Source organism: Anolis carolinensis, chromosome 4, assembly GCF_035594765.1.
Source record: "Anolis carolinensis isolate JA03-04 chromosome 4, rAnoCar3.1.pri, whole genome shotgun sequence".
Lineage (NCBI taxonomy): Eukaryota > Metazoa > Chordata > Lepidosauria > Squamata > Dactyloidae > Anolis > Anolis carolinensis.
The window spans coordinates 130,672,349-130,695,889 of NC_085844.1; the positions used below are offsets into that span (position 1 = coordinate 130,672,349).

Sequence of the window (23,541 nt, forward strand, 5' to 3'; positions counted from 1 at the left end):
TTGCAGTATTGCAGTTGTGTTTTTTCGCCTATTGTGTATATTTTATTATTGGTTTTTGTTGTTGTTCTTTGATGTTTCATATTTTATCATCGCCTGTATTTTGATTTTGAGGTATTTTGAGTCCCCTTCGGGGGAGATGGAGGTGGGATATAAATAAACTTATTATTATTATTATTATTAGTAGTAGTAGTAGTAGTAGTAGTAGTAGTAGTATACCGCAGTGTAGACGGGGCCTAAGTCCTTTAGCAGCTGTGACTTATTTCTTTTATTTTTAAAGAAGTTAGAAGGGTGTCAAAAAATCAACCCCCCTCCCAAAATAATGAATTAAAGCACACACACACACACACACACACATATCCAGCAACTGCAGAGATTCAATGATCTGATCTTGTACAGAGACTCATCTCCAAAACTGCCTGAAGCCAGAAACTCCTAAAGGATTAATCTAATCACTTGCCAAGCCTAAAAAGCCCTGGGGAGATGGAAGTGAAATGTTCCTGAGTCAACAGGCTAAGTTCAAATCCCCTCTCCTGGAGAGTTTAGCCGTAATAAAAGTACACTGAAGCTTCTCCTATGTCTGGATTAATGTTCATGATTTATTTATGACTAGTTTGGGTACCCGACGGTGCCCAGGTTATTTGAAAAAGGCGTTGTTTGTGTTTGGATGTTGGGTGATATCAGTTTGGTCATATGTTATGCTATGTCTTAGGAAAAAAAACTCAGTCTTTGCTTTTATTTTTTATGAATGTTCCAATTAGAAAATGCACAAGGCTGTGGGTGAACTCCGATTCCCAAAAGTCTTGTGTCAACCCTCCCAAAGCTCCCCCAGTATTCACAGTTGGTCATGTTGGGTCTGTGTGCCAAATTTGGTCCAGATCCATCATCTGCTGGGTTCAGCAGATAAGGGTGAACTACAGCTCTCAGATTCCCAGGGCAATTACCCTGAAACTCTGCCAGTATTCACAGTTGGCCATGTTGGGTATGTGTGCCAAGTGTGGTCCAGATCCATCATCTGCTGGGTTCAGTTTTTTCTGAATACAGGTGAACGGTAACTCCCGGATGCCAAATTCAATCACCCCCAAACCCAACCAGTATACAAAGTTGGCCGTGTTGGGTCTGTATGGCAAGTGTGGTCCAGATCCATTGTCGGTTCAGTGTTCTCTGGATAAGAGTAAACTACAACTCCCAGATTCCAAGGGCAATTTTCCTGAAACACCTGCCAGGATTCGCAGTTGGCCATGTTGGGCAAGTTTGGTCCAGATCCGCCAACGGTGGGGTTCAGAGGGCTTACGGAATGCAGGTGAACTATAACTCCCAGAGATAAAGGTAAATCACCTTCAAAGTCCACAAGTATTCCCAGGTGGCCATGTTGAATTTGTGTGCCAAATTTGGTCCAGATCCATCATCTGCTGGGTTCAGCAGATAAGGATGAACTGCAACTCTCAGATTCCCAGGGCAATTACCCTGAAACTGTGCCAATATTCACAGTTGGCCATGTTGGGTCTGTGTGCCAAGTGTGGTCCGGATTCATAATCTGCTGGGTTCCGTGTTTTCTGAATATAGGTGAACTGTAACTCCTGAATGTCAAGGTCAAGCACCCCTAAACACCGCCAATATGCAAATTTGGCCATGTTGGGTCTGTGTGCCAAGTTAGTTTCAGGTCCATCGTTGGTGGGGTTCACAGTGCTCTTAGATTGTATAGTTATATATCCCAGTCCCTACAACTTCTATAAATCATGGTGAATTTCCCCAAACCTCTCCAGTATGTTCAGTTGCTGATCAATTGCTTTGTCTGCTGTGTGTCATAGGGAAGGTTTAAGGGAGAGGCAGTGGGTGGGGTCATGCAAATGGAAACAGAAAGGAACACTGGGATGTGCTCACTGTAACCTGCAATGGCCTGGGAGGGAGTAACTTGGTGGCCCCTCAGCTCTGGGAACTATAGCCTGTTTGTGGAGGCCAGAGGCTGGCTGTGTGAGCGGACACCTGTGCCACATACACACATACAGATTTTCACTTTTATTATGTATATAGATGTATAGATAGATTGATAGATAAATGAGCAAGGGGGGGCTCACATATGTATGTAATGGGAATTGGGGTGTTGTTAGAGGACAACCACAGAGATGTTCCTGGGCATCCAAAAGAACTTAAAACTTTATGATGTAAGTGCTTGTGAAACTGTTGGGGTTTGTACATTTGGGAAGTAGGTCTGGTTTCCTGCTGAGAGGAAATCCTCTCAGGGAAGCAAGGCAAACAGGAAAGGTTCCTTCTTTAAGATGCAATTAAGATCAGGTTCTGGGAGAACATCCAGGTGTTTCCAAAATATCAGATATGAATGAGCTGTATTGTTCTGCCTGCTTTCCATTAACTTGTCTACATTTACATAAGCCTCATCTTTGCCTTTGAGGCTGACTCTTTTTGTGGACTCATAATCCTCTCATGAACTATGCAGGGCCTGAAACCATCATTGATCAAGACGGAGCCGAAGAGGGGGCGGGGAAGGATAGATACTCTGACGACTTCAACTTCAAAAGGACAAATAAGAATTCTCCATTCTTCCTGCCATGGGAGAAGCCTCATCCACCTCTGACATCAGCGGGAATCCCCAGCCAACGAAAGCCTGGGTCCTGGCTCTGCCATTTCTGAGCCAATCACGAGAGAAAGCTGGTTTTTTTAATGGCTGTCAAAGGAGATAAAATGTCTTAAATTGTATTGCATGGTTATGTCTGATTCCTTTTGAGCGCAGACTCTGTATTAAACATCCTTTAAGACCTGAAAGTAAATTAAACCTCGGTTACTGCCTTCAAAGCTGGTCTACGTTTCTTCTAGTTGTCAAGGTAGCACAGTGTTCCGGGTGACGGATCCACACCACTCCTTAAATTGTTAGCTGATTTCGGCATCAGCAGCAGTCAGATTTCTGATCCCATCATATTTTCTTTCTAGTTTATTTTTCTTCCAATATATAGCTGGAATTCTCTTGCTATTTCTGTTTTGATATCCTTCCATGGTTCACAAATGATCACAGCTCTTATTGTTCAGAAGAGAAGTGGAATTAGGAGATTTCCTTCCACAGGATATATGATGGGACAGAAACCAAGATGGTTTTAAAAGGTGATCAGCTAAACCCATGAGGGATAAGATTACTTTTTACAAATTGTGTATGTTCCACATCACAAGCAGCATGCCCCTGTTATCTTTCATTTCCTGCTAGTGATTTTGTATTAGGATTCATTTACTAGTGTTAATAGGAATAAAACATCTCTCAGTTCTGAATGCCTGCTGATAGGGTGCGGGTGCAAATAGATTTTCTGTCCATGTGATGCAGAACTGCCAGTTGAACTCATAATTTTTTTGTAATTATTAATTTAGCCCTGAACACCTGACTGTCTTTTAGATATAGGAATGTTTTAATAAATTATATCCTTGTGTTTTGGAACTCATGATTAGGCTCTGATTCACATGAGCATCAGACAAATACATGGTGGTTCTACACTGGAAATAATTGTCAATTCAGTATAGCACTAATGAGTTGTCCTACCCTCTTTTAAACAAATGACGCATCGATGTGATAGAAAAATACGAGAACATTTGGACAGCTTTTTTGAGATGTCATAATCAGCAGTTTGGTGTGTGTTATATCTTCCATGTGCAGAACTGAAGCAAGCTATCCTGTATTTTCTATCTTTCTTTTTTCTATTTTATTTCTTCCCAATCAGTGTATTTACTTTTTAAAAACTTTCCCCCCAAAATGCCATATAAAACCACCACCAGTATTTCCACCCAAATGCGGAGGGCTTACTGTCGCTGCAGCTGGTGTGGTCTACATAACTGGCTCACATCACAAGCATCAGTACTCTGGTGAAGGAGGATCTTGGTCTAAATATGCTGGTTCATGAGTCACAGAGATCATTTGTCTTAATAGTAGGAATCACAAATACTACTTCTTTGAAAAGAGCCACAGGGGTCTCATGAAAGGGTTTCATTGAAGCCTTCTCAAGAACCTGGTTGCTTGCTTTTGCAGCTGTCTGTTTCTTCACTCCTCTCCCCATTTCCAGTTTATTATTCCCATGTTGCTCCCCACTCCCCAGCTTAATTTACGCATTGGCCTTTTAACTGAGTTTCCTAAGACACTGCAACACAACATTTCCTAACAGATGCTTATTCCTGAGAATCCCTTTTGTCAGGGTTCATTTTAAAAAAGCCTGCCCTCTCACCTTTCACAAGCAACACCTTTCCTAACACTGAAGAATGTTCCCTTTGTTGCAGAAAATGCAACATGAAATATTGGGATCTGAGTAGATCCTTTACCTGTCAAACAGCTTTTGGAGGCTTGTGAAAAAGAATGGATATCTGAAACATTATCATCCTATTTCTAAGTCTAATTAAACAAATCAATACTCTGTTCTTGAGGGTGTCACTTTTGATTTGGAGCCAGTTTCATTGTCCTGCGATGAAATTCTTTGAAATACAACTTTTGCATGAGAAAAATTGTTTTGCAAGAAAATCCCTATTTTGTATCCATATAAAATTATATCTTTATCTCTTTCATACTGCACTTTTCCACAAGTTCCAAATGGCAGAACCACTATCCCAGATTGAAAAACAGCCGTTTTCCTAACTGCTGCAGTAGAATAATTGTTCATTTCCCTTGACTATTGAATAAGTGCTTGACACATTCAAATCTGGTTAAACTTGACCCTGATATTTCTCATTCAAAATGTGAGACAAAACTGTGGTATCCCCTTTAAGTGTAAAAATCACAAGTGCAAGAAAAAGGCTCTCATTAGAGTTGATTGGGTTCTAAGTGCATCTATCTATCTCGTATATAAATAAGTGTGTGTGTGTGTGTGTGGAAAACATATCAAAGTAGACCTGTGTTCCCTTCAAACGATGGATCTGGACCAAACATGGCACACAGACCCCTCCCCCAATGATCAATAGAAAATACTGGAGAGATTGGAGGGGGGACCTAGAATGATGGGAGTTATAGTTCACCCTACATCCATAGAGCACTGTGAATCCCACTGGCAATTGATCTTGACTACACTTGGCACACAGAACCCCCATGACCAACTTTAAGTACTGCTGGGGTTTGGGGGGCAATGACTGCAGATTACGGGAGTTGTAGTTCACCCACATCCAGTGAGCACTGTGAACTCCACCAATGATGGATCTGGATCAAACTTGGCATGCATACCCACTATGACCAACGTTAAGTAATGGTGCAGTTTAGGAGCAATGACATGACAATGATGGGAGTTGCAGTTTACCCATGTCGTTATGCATTTCCAATGAGACCATTAATAAAATCCAAAAACAAACTATTATCTAAACCTATCTAATCTAAATCTTAATCTAATCTAAATCTTCTATCTTCTAAATCTTCTAATCTAATCTGTCTAATCTAAATCTAAATCTAAATCTAAATCTAAATCTAATCTAATCTAATCTAAATCCATAATAAAAACGAAAACCTGTATGTGGCACAGGTATCGGCTCACACAAACAGCCTCCGGCCTCCACAAACAGGCTCCAGTTCCCAGGGCTGAGAAGCCAGCAAGTCACTCTTTTCCACTGACATTACAGTTATAGTGAGCACCATGAACATGCAGCCAAACCCCTGCCAATGCCCCGTTCCCAAACACTACGGCTCACTACCCAAGGAATGCTTTCGTTTGGGGATAATTTCATCCTAGATTTTGCATTGGCCTCCACCACAGGCAGGCATCCCAGGATTCTCCATTGCTGTGAAATTTGCATGACCCTGCCTACTACCCTTCCCTTTCAAATCTGTCTGCATAACAAACAGAGCAGAACTGAGTTTACTGGAGGAGTTTGTTGGATTGATTCCACATGGTGGAAATTGTAGTTCACCCTGCATCAAGTCAGAGCACTGTGACTCCTACTGGGGAATTTAGAGGAGTTGTAGTTCACTTACACCCAGAACGCACTATGAACCCAAAGAATGATGGGTCTGGACCAAACTTGGCATGCATACCTGATATACCCAGATTTGAATACTGGTGGGTTTGGAGGGGAATTGGCCTAGACATATGGGAGTAGTAGGTACTGGGATTTATAGTTCACCTGCAATGAATGAGCACTTCGAACCCTACCGATGATGAACCAGGGCCAAACTTGGCACACAGAGCCCCCATAACCAACAGAACATATTGAACAAGTTTGGGGAAAAGGGGGTTATAGTTCACCTGCATCCAGAGAAACAGCGACCCCCACTGACAATGGACCGGGACCAAACTTCGCACAGAGAAGCCTCATAACCAACTGAACATACTGCAGGGGTTTGTGGGAATGGGCCTTGATTCTGGGAGTTGTAGTTCACCTACATCCAAAGAGCACTGAACCCAGCCAACGATGGATCTGGACCACACTTGGTACACAGACCCAAAATGGCCAACTTTGAATACTGGCAGGGTTTGGGGAGGATTGACCCACGTTTCTGGGAATTGTAGTTCACCAGCTCCAAACTGAGAATACCTAACAATCAAAGACAAATCATGCCTTTTTCAAATAACCCAGGCACCGCCGGGTCCCCAAGCTAGTTTCTAATAAATGGCACTACAAAATCTCTAACCTGAGCATTGCTGGGTACCTAAGCTAGTATATAATTAAAGTGAAAATATGTATGTATGTATGTGGTTATATTTGTATGTAATTTCCAAAATAGGCTCCCACATCCAGAGAGCCTTCTAACTCTAGCCACCAGAAAATCTGGACCAAACTTGGCACCCAGAAGCCCTTACGACCACTTTTAAGGACCGATTTTGGGGGGCAATGACTGAGAATAATAAGAGTTATAGTTCACCCATATGCGAACAGCACAGTAAACCCTTCCAAGGGTGGATCTGGACCAAACCTTGCACATAGACCCACCATGACCAACTTTACATACTGGCAAGTTTTATTTGGGGGGGGGGGGTGACTCTGGATGGTGGGAATTGTAGTTCACCCACATCCAGAGACCAATGTGAACTCCACCAACAATGGATCTGGAACAAACCAGGCACACATGCCCATCATGACCACCTTTATATATTGGTGGGTTAGGGGCAGTGAACCCTGGATGATGAAAATTATAGTTCACTCACAATCAAAGAGCATTCTGAAACCAATGATAGATCTGGTCCAAACGTGGCACATAACCCTAACTACTGGTGACATTTGGGGACAATGATAGATTATGATGCAACCCAAAACCAAACAAAGACTATTTCTAATAGATAGCATTATAGAATCTTAATCCTGGGCATCGTTGAGTCCCTACTGAAATATTATTTTTGCTCTGATCTTCCATTATTCAGGGAAAGGAAACAGCAAGGACACATTCTGAATGCATTCTAATAATTTTGCAATGGTTTAACTCTATGCTGGTTGTATACCCCATGGCTCTATCCATAAGGAGTAAATAGGAGTGCAAGAGGATAAAATGGTTTTTATGTTAAACCTCTGCTGGAGAGATTTGGTATATGGATCTTTCTTGTCTTTATTCAGTGTTTCTCCTCTTGAGAAAGGTTAGGAGGAGAACAAGATTTCACTATGGTCCTTTTAAGGGTTTATACCAATGGCTCCCTCTACTGTTATTCACAAATGCCATGGAGACTTCTGAAGAAGGGCAGTCAAGAATGGAAAAGGGAAAACAAGGAAACACACAGAGAGCAAGACAAACTGCTTCATAGGTGTCCAGAAGCCTTTATTACATAAAAACTGAACTGTCTCCAAACAAAATAAAAATTAAAAGCCCTGTGCAATGACCAAACATCCCCCTGGAGTGAGCTGTGTCACTTTACAGGCATGTGACAGCCCAAGAATGCCTCCCTCTGAACCAGAAGAGGCCCTGGCATTTCCATATAATTAGTCTACAGAGATGGCAGGAGCCTGATAATACTGGAATCCTCTACTCGTAGGGTCAGAATAGTGAATGTGTAGAAGTCGTAAGTACTGAAGGAAGAAACCATAAGTGGTGGTAGTGTGTGGTGTGTGTGTGTGTGTGAATGCCTAACTCTCTGGCCTCTAACCGAGCAAGACTGCTGTGGACTGGCCCTGAGCATCATCTGCATTTCCCAGAATGTGCCATCTCTTCGCCTCTTGTGCTCACTCTTCATTTCAATATTTTCCTATTTTCCCACTACTAAACATTATTTTGTGAATATTTCATCTAGCAGTAAGATAGGACCTTTACTCTGACACTGAACCTCAGGATGCCATATTTTCTTCAGCTTTAAAGAATAATGAATTATACAACAACTGGTCATCACCTGCAGAGACAGAAGTATATAAAAATACATGGCATCATATAGGGAAAATGCCTGTGTTCTCTGTTTCCCTCATGGGCTCATGGAACATCAAGCCTTGCCTCTTCTGACTGGTATTTCAGAACTTGCTCAAAACATGTTTGAATTTTATTTTCTGATGCTGAGACTAAATATTAAAAACTAATAGTAAAATCTAATTAAAATTCAAACACAACTTGTAGCCTGACCCCTGGGATATGATAGCAAATTTCCACACTGGATCCCTTATTTCATGCAGTTCACAGCCTAAGCATCACTAGGTCTTCTCTCCCTAAGAAGAAAAGGAGGCACATTCATATGATGGAAGCAATGTGGCTGGATGCAAAACGCGGTAAGGCTTCAGTACAGCAAGGGGTATTGTGGCTGGAAAGATTTTGGGGGTATGAAAGGACAAGAGTGGGGAGCGTTTATGGGAGATGATTCCAAGAAGGAAGCAGTCACCAGCCTACCATGCTGCTTGGGAGTCAGTTTTATTTTCTGTACATTTTTATCAGGCTCCTGCTGCCCATTTCTCTTCTCCAGCAGATCCTATAGCACCCAGATGAAGTGATTAGCTCCAAGTCCTGCCATATTTTAGAGAAAGGTTGTATCATTTATTTTTTAAAACCCCCAAACTCATTAGAAAATCAGCTCCTGCTGGAATTAAAGCAAATCTGCATGATCCTGAGGGCTGCAACTTTCACTGGTCAGCAACTCTGCCCAACTACCTGGTAAACCCTGACAAACAACCTAAGGCTTTCCCTGAGGGGTGGTCAGGGAGAGTGTAAGAGAGAGTGGAAAAAGGAATACTTTTAAAAAATAAAACCAGAAATCTTGTGCTGAATAATTTGATAAAGCATCAGAATGGCTTTTGTCAAATAGTACTGTACTCATTGAAGCTGTGTCACATTTTGGCCCATTTTCCCAACCACACTCTTTCACATTTCTTGAGTGAGTACAAGAATGTTCCCACTTTCCAAACGCAGATGTAACAGAGCAATAAAATGAGTCATTAGATAAATATTATAAAATTGTCCAAATCCAACTGGAGTTCCCAGTAGTGATTCAGTGGGCGGCTTCTTGGAGGGGGAATTAAACTGTAAGCACAAACATACTAAATAAGACACCAATGTTTACAAGTACACTGGTCCAAGTTCCAGTCCTGGTTTTCCCACCCCTTCCCACCCTCTTCTTAAAAATCAGGCCATGAGAACAAAAATCTTCATTCCTGACATGTTAAAGCACAGGTAACAAACAGATAGAAAATATCAGATGCTGGGGCTTGTTCTCCATGGAAGGTTCATTTGGCTTTGTTTTCTTTCCAGAGGGCCCCTTAGAAATACCTGAGATGCAGAGGATGTTCTCTCATTTGATCCATATCTTGTGCCGGGGCAGCTCTCCATGCTGGGATGAGAGCAAGTCCCTCTCTTCCTCCCCTGCCCCTAGGAAAACATGAGCAAGTGCTGATGTCCAAGGAGCCTCATCATGTGTTCAAGATCTCCCTGGTGGGGGATTGCTCATGAGAAATGCCTTGGTTACTATGGACAGTCTGGTTGTGAGACACTGAGTTCTGCTGCAGCTCAAGTGCAATTGCATTTTGTGGAAATTCCTTCACCTGCTTCTTGTACTCAAGGAAAGTGCAGGCCTTGGTGGCAATGGCAATTATGTTCTTGCCAATAAAAATGGTGGAGACCCTGCTATCTTGGAAAAGAACCATGTTAACGGCCCGAATGAATATGGTGACAATGTTGATGGTCACTAGGCTCAAGACAGGGTAGAGCATCATTTTCTGTGGAGCAATGTGTTCCCCCTGCATGCTAATCTCACTGAGGGAAACACAAGGCAGGATCAGGAGCAGAATGTAACAGTAGAAGAACATGAGCCCTTCTGCCCAGATTGGCAGACCAGTCTTGTGTGGCTCCCACAGATTGGCCTGAATGTCTAAAATATCCAGGAGGTCTAAAGCCACCCAGAAAAGACGCCCCCTCAAATCCTCTTTCTTCCGGAAGGTGCGTATGTATTCCATGCTATCCAAAGCCACGAGCACCAAATACAGCCCAGGAACACAGATTGAGAGAAGCAAGGTCAGTGCCTTCCTAGCCACTGTGTCTAGGTTTCTCTTATCAGCCTTGTAGTTCTGGAATATAAAATACAGTTTTATTTCCAGCACAAAGATGTAGAGGAACCAAAGAATCATAGCATAGCCACGCTTGGCTGTCTTCACCTCAGCCCCCACCCAGACAGCTACATAGCGCAGCACAATCAGAAAACAGATGTCTCCCACCAAGACAATGATGCAAACACCAATCTTACGGGGACCTTGGTTCTGCTCCACCAGATAAGCATCCATGAAGGCCATGCTCGTCATGATAACAATAGTGGTGAGACACACATGACGCTTGTCTGGAGGTGGAAGCACCATGGTGAGATGATGGAACCACCCACACTCTCCTTCTGGCTTCCTTTTGTTGCTACAAGTGGAAGCCTACATTCATCAGGGACAGCATCCTATCCAATAGGCCTCAGTAGTTCTCACAAAATAAAGTTGTGACAGATGAGCAAGATATTTCATGTGGCCTCCTCAGGTTCCAGCAGCTCTGCAGTAGAATAGACCTGGCATAATGATAAATCCAGAAGATGTTGCTATATACGGAGCAAGGCTCACATGCGTAAAACCCTCAAATGCATTCTCAGCTGCACCACTGGGGAATTGCCATTTGTTCAAACTTATTCTTAACACCTATGAAAGTACTTTTGAAAAAAACTTTTGTGTTTCTTTCTTTCAGGTAAAATTCTCTCTGTGTTTCTATTTATCTTCTTCTTGTGTGATAGGAACATCCTTCACAGAATGGCAGGTAATCTTTCTTATAGGCTTTCTGGCAAAAACTCATGCAGACTCACATCAATTAGACAAATTATCAGGCAGCCATATCAGGGTGACAGCAGAATAACATATCATAATGTTTTGCTCCCCAAATGGTTAAGTCAGCTGGAAGCAGGACTGACATCTTCCCAGGGTGTTCTTTTTCTCGTGGCTCCCTGTTTCTCCTATCTGGAGCAGTATCCATGGTGAATGAGGCCTGCATTTCCATGAGAACGTTCTGATCCAGCATCTCTTTGCAAGGGACATCTACTCTGATCTGGAAAAGAGGAAAGAATAGGCATGTAAGGAAAGTTTTTGCTTTATATGTCAAGAACATTACCTCTAAGGATGAAAGTGGCTTCCACACAACAGGGTTATGAACTGGCTCCTCACAATGCAACATTTGCCTACTCAATTTAGCAAAAAATTTCAGAAATGTGGAGATCTATACTTCCCTGCCCACAGTACACATCATGCACACTGCATTAGTTTGTTTTGTTCATTTGCACCCAAAGATCCATTGCCACCCCAATTCTTGTGACCTACTGAAACTGCATTCTCCACTGACCTGCATTAAGCTACATAGATATAGAATTTCTGCTTCAGCTAAGTATCGCAGATACTATTCTCCATTATGTTATGAACTTGGGACCAAATACAATGAGGAAATAACAGTTTAAGTATTTTATATCTGGCCATCCTGATTAAGGGATTACTTCAGATTAGGAAATCAGCAGGGTGGTGATAATAGCTTGATTTTAATGCTGGGAAAAAAATCTGTTATGCATAAAAGCACCTATGACAACTTCAAACTAGTAATTAGATTCCAAATGGCATGAAAGGCCATAGAATCAGCATTCTGTCTTTACTCTTATTTCCTCAAATATTGAAATATCTTCTGTTTCCCTTTCCAGAATCAGTTTACGCACCCAGCTCATGCTCACAGACCTTCCTTGCCGAGTGTCAGGAGGCAAATCATATGTTTGTTCAATCAGCAATTGTTAGCATGGTCATTCATTTAGCATCAACAAAACCAAAGTGCTCTACCAGCAGACACAAACCAATCTCTCTGTAATGCCAGCAATACCATATAATGGTGTAATGCTAGAAAATGTTGATCATGTCTGGTACCTAGGCAGTCACCTCTTCAAAAAAAAGTTGATATCGATGCTGTAATAAAACACTATCTGAGATTTGCAATTGCAGTATTTTTTCAAATGAAGCATAGAGTGTTGTCGAAGGCCTCCAACTGACAAGAGTTCTTCCCTCACCCTGGACTTCCCACAGATATATATAAACCTTTCTTGCTTAGTTTCTCCATACCTCACAACCTCTGAGGATGCCTGCCATAGATGTGGGCGAAATGTCAGGAGAGAATACTTCTAGAACATGGCCATACAGCCCGGAAAACATACAACAACCCTGAAGCATAGTGTTTGAGGATTAGGACATTCATAGGGACACTAAGATGCTTGTTTATAAAGCGATTGTCCTTCCAACTCTATTGTATGTCTGTGAAACATGGATCATCTACAAAAGTCACTCTCGATTTCTGGAAAGATTCCATCAACATTGCCTTCAAAAATCCTGCAAGGTAGACAAACAAATACTGTATCAGTGTTCTGGAAGAAGCAACGATTACCAGCACTGAAGTGTCAATTCTCCGCCATCAACTTCGCTGGCCTGGCCACATTGTTTGAATGCCTGATCACCGTCTCCCAAGCAGTTATGTTATTCCCAACTCAAGAATGGAAAATGGAATGTCAGTGGACAACAAAAGACCTTTAAAGATGGTCTTAAAGCTAACTTTAGAAATGTGTTATAAACATTGAGAATTGGGAAGCCATGGCACTTGAGTGTTGGAACTGGAGGTCAGCTGGTGCCAATGGTGCTACTGATTTTGAAGAGGCATGCATACAGGGAGAAAAAGAGAAATGTGCCAAGAGGAAGGTGCATCAAGCAAACCCTAGTGGTGACTGCCTGCCATTTGGATATCTATGTCCCCAGTGTGAAATACCATGTGGATCCAGAAAAGGTCTTCACAGTCACTTACGGACCCACCATTTAAAATGCCAGTTCCTATCAGGTTTGTGGACAAATAGCAGTCCCAAATCCCACCATTTCAGCAGGATGATGGCCAGATATCCTCCTGGGTCGATCAAAGATTGACCTGGGGTTATCGCCGCCAACCTGCCAGCCCCCACCCCCATTTTAGCATAAAACCTATCTTTGGCTCTCCTCTCTCCTTGCACATCATTTTTTATGTGACAGGGTCTGCCTCCATTTGCAGGCCTCAACGGTAGATTTTATGTTAAAGGGAGGGAGTGGCAGTGTCATCCTGCCCCCTGGGCTAACGGAGCCTGAAGAGGTGGGATGACTGTGGGGATTGACCCTTGGGATCCCGAGTCAGTTTACACACCCTCCATACCTGGGAAAGTGCGGATCTTCCTTCATGACAACACATAATTGCTAAAATAAACATTTCACCTCCAAGTACTCAAAGGCATCAGGGGACTAAGGAGTATGACATCCATCTCACCAAAACGTCCAGGATCCTTACCTATGGCTCCATCACACTGCTGTTAAGGAGTTTGATTTTAAAATATTCAGGAAATATGTTGCTATGGAAACTATCAAAGCATCTCCCTTTTAACCTCTGCCAGAAAAATCCTTGCAAACCGCCTTCTACCTTTTTCAGAAGATATCCTCCCTGAATCCCGAAATGGCTCTGTCCTTCCAGAGGAACAGTGGATATGATTTTCACTACACAATAACTCCAAGAAAAATGCAGGGAGAAAAATCAACTTTTGTACATGGAATTCATGAACTTTGCAAAGGCCTTCAACACATTGAATCGTAATGAGGATTGGGACATTCGTAGGGATATCAAGATGCTTATTTATAAAGCTACTGTCTTTCCAACTCTATTGTATGCTACAAAACATCTAGCAACGTCACTCTTGACTTCTGGAAAGATTCCATCAGCATTGCCTTTCAAGACTCTGCCTCTGGGAGACAATCATACTCAACTACAACTTATCGCCCATGATGATGACAACACAAATGTTGTGGCACATCCATTTCTTTAAGAGTAATCCATACATTTTCAAGATCTATACAATCAAAGCCTTTGCTTTGATTGGGGTTGTCTATACTGACAGTCAGGAGCTTTCCTAAAACCTACTTGGCAATGCTAGGGATTGAAGTGGAAATCCTTTGCATACAAGAAGATCTACAATTACCATATTCCACTGATTCTAATATGCATCCCCCCCCAAAAAAACCTGAGGTTCAAAAAAGGGGGTGCTATAAAAACCTACCAGCAATTCTAAGATGTACCCCCTTTTTTGAACCTCAATTTTTTTTTGGGGGGGATGCATATTAGAATCAGTGGAATATGGTAATTGTAGATCTTTTTGTATGCAAAGGGTTTCCACTTCAATCCCTGGCATTGCCAAGTTGGTTTTAGGAAAACTCCTGACTGTCAGTATAGACAATCCCAATATAGATGAACATGTGATCTGATCTAGTATAAGCATCTTCAGGTAAGTAAAAAAAAAGTATTTGAATTCTACCAGAATAACCTCAAAGTAATTAAAAAGGTACAAGTCATTTCTGGCTTGGCAGCTAGCTGGCGCATGCATTGCATTGTAATATTACTTGATGTAGTCACAGCAAGCACTACCAGTTTTGGAACAATATTTTAACTTGTTAGTATCAGTTTTCAAAAGCCATATGTATCAGTTACTTTTTTATTATTTTAAAATGTTTAAAAACCGAAAACTGCCAAAACTCCCACAAAATCCCCCCCAAGCAAAGACCACACATGTTACCAGCAGTTATATAGCTTCAGAAAAAGGAACATCATTATATTCTCATTGCAATACAGGTAACACATTATGGGCAACATATTATTTTCTGAGCCCCATATCATAAATGTTATCATTGTAATATTGATAATCAAGCAGTTTAAAGTTTATACAAATTATATATAAAGTAATAAAAGAATACTGAAATGATATTTTATCTATGTGTGTCAAGTACGGGCAATCCCTGAGTTATAAACATCCGACTTATAAATAACTCATAGCTAAGAACGGGGACGAGGCAACAGGAAGTGAGAGAAATCTACCCCTCAGAAGGGAATTTCACTCTTAGAAGAGTTATCACGGGGGAAAGGCATCTCCACTGAAGCTTTCTCGCCAATCCTGTTCCCACAACAAGCCAAATTTGTCAAAATCTAATTATCACAGGGGCAGAAAGCAAGGGGAAATCTTTTGAACAGGGGCACAGACAGCAAAACAAACACCACAGGGGTGTTAACTCTTCCCTATGCTACCCAAAGCTAATATTGGCTGGAGTTACACAAAAAATGTACCTGCTCTGAATTACAAACAAATTCAACTTAAGAACAAACTTATAGAACCTATCTCGATCATAACTTGGGGACTGCCTGTTGTGGCACCAGAAACCCACAAGCTACCTTACATTTTGTTTTGTGTAGTGGGATGCATAAGAGTATTTATATGCATACAGTACAAATTGCAAAAAGTGGACTTTTTTGATGGTGTGCGAACTATAGTCCACCCCGACCTGGGTTTTTTTGAAACCAAGTCAAAGCAGACTTTACCACTGTCTGGAATCATCTGGAGTTACTCAGAGTAGAGGAAAATACCTGGGCATTACAGCCCTACTGAATCACTTGCTGGACCATCACTGGCTATTCATTATATATAATATAAGGGTAGCTTCAGCTGTCTCCAGGAAGAATTGAAATACAGTAGTGCTTTGCAGACTGCCAATACCACTGCACATAGCAGAGGATCTGCTGTTATTAAGTGAGGCCTGGAGAGCTGTATTTTCTAGAAATGTGATGGTTGATGAATTGGCAGCCTATGAATCACACCTGGATTATATATAGTCTGTGACACCTACACAATGACATGGATTAAGTGTGAAGGGAACTAGCTTTCTTTTCTCTCCCAGTTGACCTCCCAGACCCCAGTCAGTTTAGCTAAATCAGATGTCAAGCAGGTTGGATTGGTTTTGCAATTATGACTCTCAAATTAAAGAGAACATATTTCTTCACTCTTTGCTTTTCCTTAGTATAAGGATCAAGAGTAGCATGCTACCTTTTCCTAAGAACAAGACTTGACACAAGTAGCACATTGGAAAGCACCTTGGAAAGATAACAGTACTCAGCAATCCTCAGTCTCCCTCCAAATGCTAGGTCCACGTGTCAGGAATAAGAGGCTTGCGAGAACTACTTTATCAAGATGAGATTTTCTCCTAAGTGATGAGATGATGCAAATCACTGCACAAAGAGAGCAGAGGTGAAGGAAAGATGGGTCTTTGTCCCTGTTTCAGAGCTGAGATATTTTCACACTATATCATTATTGCAGTATAAGTCTAACTGCTGTGGCTGCATCCTATGTTGTCTTGGGGTTTGTAACTTGGTAAGGCACTAGAGAATCTCTTGGGATAATCCTAAATGCCTCTATCTAGACTGCCAGTCCCAGGATTCCTCTGGATGTTGCCATGATAAGTAAAGTGAAATCACAGTGTCAAAGGGCCCTTGAGGAGAGTAGGGGCCTTTTTCTTTCACTACTTTCAATTCTTGGTCTCTTTGTCTTTTAGTCAACTAGGTGCCAACATCCCGCACCTCCTTTTGAAAGACCTTTAGCCCTGTTTTCTGGCTTTCTCCACAGCCAAGAGCAGAGCCACCAGTCCTGAGCAACATCTGTCCACACACATTCAGCATTAAACTAGGGTTATCGTTGCTTGGGTCTGAAGTTTCTTCTTGCCAACCCGCATATATCCCTTTCACTAGGAAAGGACACAGTCTAAAATTTAATCCTATTCAATTTCACTGGCAGATGCTATCTATCTTCTTTATCATCATCACCACCATCACCATCATGATCTTTATTTCTGTCTTGCCTTTCTCCCCATAGGGACTCAAGGCAATCATAGCCGAACAAACACAACCTAATAAAATTTTAAAATAAATATGACTTCAGGAACAGAGCCAGCTATAAAGGAGAAAACGTCTCAGTTTTCAAATCTGAACACTTCTGTATGGCTAAATGAGCACTGATTCCCTAGACACTGCCTTCTTGTATCATTTGTGAGTGGGTTGTGACAAATGGGGGAAGAGGAAGAAGCACTGTGCATACAGGGCACACTTCAATTATACTTCTTATTGTGGCACTGAAAAAAATCAGACAAGGAAGGGAACAACCAGAATCAGTGCCAAGAGTGGGGCAGAAACTAAGGTCCTGCTGCTTCAGAAGGGCCTATCATGAATTAAGTGCTTCATCCTCAGGATGCTCGGCCTCAATACAGAAGGGTGGGCAGGATGTTTTAAACTGTGTACAGCAGGCATGGGCAAACTTGAGCCCTCCAGGTGTTTTGGTCTTCAACTTCCACAATTCCTAACAGCCTACTAGCCCCTGGTGGCGTAATGGGGTAAAGCCTTGTAACGTGAAGGTTGGGTTGCTGACCTGAAGGCTGCCTGGTTCGAATCCCACCTGGGGAGAACGCATATGAGCTCCCTCTATCAGCTCCAACTCCATGTGGGGACATGAGAGAAGTCTCCACAAGGATGGTAAAAACATCAAAACATCCGGGCGTCCCCTGGGTAACGTCCTTGCAGATGGCCAATTCTCTCACACCAGAAGCGACTCAGGTTGCTCCTGACATGAAAAAAAAAATCAACAGCTACTTCTGCCACTTCCCACTCATCCACTTTCACTAGATAGATAGATGGGTAGTTACATCATGTCTTGTGTATTAAGTGGGACAAACCAAGAAAGTCCTCAACAACAGAACAGGTGGATGGTAACACGGTTGTGAAGGTGGACGAAGGCTGCAATAGATGAAAGGCCATCAATCATGACAGTGGTATCTATGCCATTGGATGAGAACCTCTTTTTGTGAAGATTTCGTGTTGGTTGCTATGCACTGATCCCCATATATTAATGCACTGGTGTCCTCCAATCAAATCGAAGTCAACAAAAGCCCCATGGCAATTGGTGAGGGTGACAGGATTGTGAAATCCGGAAATCCCTAGCTCCCCATCAAGGATCGGTCCATGGACAGTGGATATGGATTCCGTTATTCTAACCACCTCATCACATTGAGAGGGGAAATCATGGGTGACTGTCTTTTTAAGAGTAGAGAACCGCCCCTCTTATATTGTCAGCAGTCCTGTTTCACATTCTGCCTCCCCACTGCACACACACTCACGTGTGGAAACTTAAGAGCTGGCAATATATTCATTTTACATTCATCACAAGGTCAGTATTACTTTTTGTTTTTAATCAGGAGAAACAAGAGTATCCAAAAACCAAGAGATCCCCTGCCCTGCCCAAAGCCCCTTAGATTAAAAGATACTGATGGCAGTTTAAAACAACTTCTTTCCATGGGATCCTATGGTTCTGCATCAAAGCCCATATGATGCAAGAGTCATCCAGGCTAAAACCATTGCTTTCCATGGGATCCTATGGTTCTGCATCAAATCCCATAGGATACAAGAGACAGTGATCCAGGTTAAAACCATGGCTGATGATTGGGCAATGAAACAGGACAAAAAACTGTGATGGTTCCCATCACACTTGTTTTTCAGTTGTAAACATGGGAGTAGAGTGTGATAAGAGGTAGAAGCGCTGAACACGATTGTTGGCCCGTGTTCAGAGTTCCTTCCTTTCAGGACATTTCTTCCTCTTTTCAATCCTGGAACATGTGACAAACTCCATGCCTCTCCGTGCTTGAAAAGATGCTGAAGTGTCCTACCAGAAGACGGAGCCCCACCAGAAGTAGATCTATGTCATCTGATGGGATCCATCGGGCTCTGTCCATGAAGCAAGGTGAAACTGTCATAGGGTGGGCAATTTTGTCTGTGTGATGAAGTGGCAAGACTACCTTTGGAAGACAGCCATAGGGTGATTGCCTATGATGAGAACAGAAGTCCAAGAACTTGGGTATTCTGTATGTGCCTCTCTTCCAGTGTCCCTGGCTTATTAGGGGCAGCAGGGGATAATGGGCTACATTGGCACTGGCCAAAGAGACAGAGAAGGCAGAGCATGGCTTCCCCTTCCCCTCCTTCTACATGGCTTACCATCAAGGGTCCTAATTTGCAGATGGAGGTGTGTCAACTAGTCCTGGATGGGCTTACACTCCTCCTGAGACTGTGTCCACAGCTTGGGAGTGCTCCTGGATCCGTCTCTCCAAATGTCATTTCAGGAAGATGTAACAGTCAGGAGTGCTAACTATCAGCTTCGGTTGATATATGAACTGCACCCCTTCCTAGATTTGGAGGATCTTAAGATGGTAGTGCATGTACTGGTAACCTCAAGGTTGGATTTCTGCAATGCGCTCTACATTGGGCTACATTTGTACCAAGTTCGAAAACTCCAGCTGGTTCAAAATATGGCAGACAGATAGCTTACGGGAACATCCAGGAGTGAGCATATCATACCTGTCCTAAAGTCAATCTATTGTAGTGGTTCTCAACCTGTGGGTCTCCAGGTGTTTCAGCTTACAACTCCCAGAAATCCCAGCCAGTTTACCAGCTGTTAGGATTTCTGGGAGTTGAAGGCCAAAACATCTGGGGACCCACAGGTTGAGAACCACTGCTCTACTGGCTGCCAATTAGTTTGTAGGCAAAGTATAATGTCTTGGTTTCAACCTTTAAAGCCCTACATGGTTTGGGTCCAAGCTACCTAACAAATCACCTTCTCCTATACAATCCACTTTGCACACTTTGGTCTTCTGAGGAGCGTCTGCTCCAGGCTGCCAGAACTGGACTGTCGACAGTCACCTAGAGGACCTTTTCACCGGCTGCCCCTTGACTGTGGAACAACCTGCCAGTAGAGCTCTGACAGCTATGTCAACTGTCAGAACTTAAAAGCCAACCCAGCCAATCTTTTAAACTCATGTCCTGTGTTTGGCCATCTGTCCTGTGTGATTTGTGAGTGTTTTACAGAAATGCTTTGATCTGTATATTTTAGGGAATTTGTTTACTATATTAATATACCACTTTTCTCATCCCTGGGGGGACTTGAAGTGGTTTACAACATAATAATGGCAAAATTCAATGCCAAACATACATGTAAAGCAAATCATATATCTAAACAATAAACGTATAACTATGCATTAAAGCAATAGAACCATTAAAACATAAAATATAAACAACATTTAGACACTAAAAGATAGAATTAAAACACCTAGTACAATCATTGAAATCACATGATCCAAAATCGTAGACTAGGGCCGTTCCAATTGTCAATTGCACATTTTCCCTATTTATTTCTTGCACTGCATTGGCCAAAAGCTTGGTCCCATAACTATTTCTTTGTTTTCTTTCTGAAGGCCAGCAGGGAGGGCACTGATCTAATCTCACTGGGGAGAAAGTTCCAGAGCCAAGGAGCCACCACTGAGAAGGTCCTGTCTCTCGTCCCCATCAACTGCACTTGCGATGCAGGCAGGACCAAGAGCAGGCCCTCCCCAGAAGATCTTAACCTCCATGATGTTTCAGCGGGAGATCCGTTCAGACAGGTAAACTGAGCCGGAACTGTTTAGGGCTTTATAGGCTAAAGCCAGCACTTTGAATTGTGCTTGGCAGCAAATTGGCAGCCAGTGGAGCTGATGTAACAGGGGGTTGTGTGCTCCCAGTACACTGCTACCGTGAGGAATCTGGCTGCTGTCCCTTGGACCATTTGAAACTTCTGAACAGTCTTCAAAGGCAACCCCACATAGAGTGTGTTGCAGTAATCTATTCGAGATGTAACAAGAACGTGAACCACCGGGGCCAAGTCTGGCTTCTCATGGTACGGGCGCAATTGGTGCACAAGTTTTAATTGAGTGAAAGCCACCCTAGCCACCGCTGAAACCTGGTGTTCCAGACTCAGCAATGAGTCCGAGATCATAAATTGAATGGAAAGTGTGTTTGGAGCATTTTTACAGTATTTTTGTGTTTATAACTGTGCTGTGACCTGCCTCGAACCATGGGAGAGGCAGGTAAGAAATAAAATAATCGTAAGAAGGCATGCTGGGAGGAGGGAGCAAGCTTGTTTTCTGCTGCCCTGGAAACTAGGACACAAAACAATGGCTTCAAACTATAGAGAAGGAGATTCCATTTGAACACTCGGAAGAACTTATGCTCTCAGTCCCGTCATCGTCACAGGTGCAATTGGAAGGGATGAGAGACAGGGCCTTCTTGGTGATTGCCCCTCGGCTATGGAACTCCCTCCCTGGTGAGATTAGATCAGCCCTTTCCCTGCTGTCCTTTAGAAAGATTGTAAAGACCTGGCTGTGGGACCAAGATCATTGGGGCAGTGCAATGAAGCAATAATAGGAAACCTACCCCACTGACCAGAGTCAGCATAGTGTCCTAAATTGGTTCAAACAGCTGATTTTAAAGTAGAAATAACTGAGTTTAATGTTTAAATGTTCATGTATATTTATAATTGACATAAGGAGCCCCATTGACGAAGTGTGTTAAAGCACTGAGCTGCTGAATTGCATACCGAATTTGCATTTGTCCCAGGTTCAAACCCCGGGAGTGGCGTGAGCAGCCACTGTTAGCTCCAGCTCCTGCCAACCTAGCAGTTTGAAAACATGCCAATGTGAGTAGATCAATAGGTTCCGCTCCGGCAGGAAGGTAACGGCGCTCCATGCAGTCATGCCAGCCACATGACCTTGGAGGTGTCTACGGACAACGCCGGCTCTTAGGCTTAGAAATGGAGATGAGCACCAACCCCCAGAGTCAGACATGACTGGATTTAATGTCAGGGGAAACCTTCTATATATATAAAAGAGTGATGGCATCAGGGCAGCGGACAAAACAACAAATCTACAGGCCCCCCAACCTCGAAATTTGACAACACAACCCATCATTCATGGCTCTAGGTTGATACAACAAAAAGAAAAGAAAAAGTCCTAATTGGAGGGAGAGGAATAATAGTTTTTATCCAATTGCTGCCAGTTTGAAGGCTAAGCTCTGCCTACTTAGTCTCCTAGCAACCCACTCAGCCCAGGGGACAGGCACAGTTAGGCCTCACTTAGGCCTCTTCCACAGATTATCTAATTTGCACTGGATTATATGGCAGCGTAGACTCAAGGCTCTTCCACACAGCTATATAACCCATTTATAATCTTATATTATCTGCTTTGAACTGGATTATCTTGACTCCACACTGCCATATAATCCACTTCAGTGTGCATACTAAACATAAAGACAACCATACAATAGACATTCAATACCACCACTACCTCAACAATTTCTCATCAACACCACCAGACAATGCCACAGCAACGCGTGGCCGGGCACAGCTAGTTACCTTATATTTATAATCATTTTATGTCCCGGCATGGAATGCTTGCTGTATATATGTTGTGCTCCACCCTGAGTCCCCTTCGGGGAGAGAAGGGTGGAATATAAATGTTTTAAATAAATAAATAAACAACTTCCTCACTGTGAGAGCTGTTCAGCAGTGGAACTCCCTGCCCCAGAGTGTGATGGAGGCTCCTTCTTTGGAGGCTTTTAAGCAGAGGCTGGATGGCCATCTGTCGGTGGTGCTCTGAATGCGATTTTCCTGCTTCTTGGCAGCAGGTTGGACTGGATGGTCCAAGAGATCTCTTCCAATTCTGTGATTTTATTATCTTTATTACCAGGCCCATGGTGTGAGGGCAGGGGCCTCTCTATGCTTGGGTCAGCTGCTGCCTCATCCCTGCTCGCAGCGAGGATGGGCCTTGGAGGCCTGCCTGGAGGGAAGGCGCCAAGGAAGCTGCTCACTCAGCTTCGGGAAGAAAGCAGCGCAATCCCCAGAAGCGTGGGAGCTGGGAGGTGGGCGAGTAGCAGGCCCTGTCCTCACAGGAGAAAGAGGGCCAAGCCCCGGGCATCACCCTCCCGCCGCCCCACACCTTGAGAAGGCTCCCAGCCCCGTCACCTGCTGCCCAATCACCGCCCGCCACCCCTCAGCACTGAGATTGAGGACGCCGCAGTGGGCCCCTTACCTGGCAGCACCAGCAGCAGCCTTCCCGGCTTCAGAGGCGAATTGGGGAGGAGGAAGCCCTTCTCCCCCTCTCCATTCGGAGGAAGCGGGGGGGGGGGGCTCTTCCCCCTCCTCCTCCTCTTCCTCCTCCCCTCGCCGCCTTCTCCTTCCTTCTCCGCCGCCACCAGGACCAAGCAGGGCGAGCGCGGGATTTCCCGCCGCCGAGGAAGCGGGGGAGGGAGGGGAGGGGGAGGCGGCGTCGGGAGCGCGCGCAGGTGGGCTTGGGGAGGGGGGAGGGAGGGGGGCTGAGCAGAGAGGGATGACGGGAGCCGAGGGGCGGGGGCGCATCACTCCGGAGCCTCCGCGGCAAGCATCTCGCGCCCTCTCTGAT

The 23,541-nt window shown here is 43.5% G+C and overlaps 1 protein-coding gene across 1 annotated transcript; it reads right to left on the reverse strand.

The window, feature by feature from the left end:
* Positions 1-7,694: 7,694 nt before the first annotated feature.
* On the reverse strand, positions 7,695-23,481 carry LOC100567096 (transmembrane protein 121). Its single transcript, XM_008119648.3, has 2 exons — positions 23,173-23,481; positions 7,695-11,431 (listed from the first exon to the last, which is right to left on the reverse strand). The coding sequence occupies exon 2, from the start codon at positions 10,711-10,713 to the stop codon at positions 9,775-9,777; it is 939 nt and encodes a 312-aa protein (XP_008117855.1). The 5' UTR covers positions 10,714-11,431; positions 23,173-23,481; the 3' UTR covers positions 7,695-9,774.
* Between the last annotated feature and the right edge of the window lie 60 nt (positions 23,482-23,541).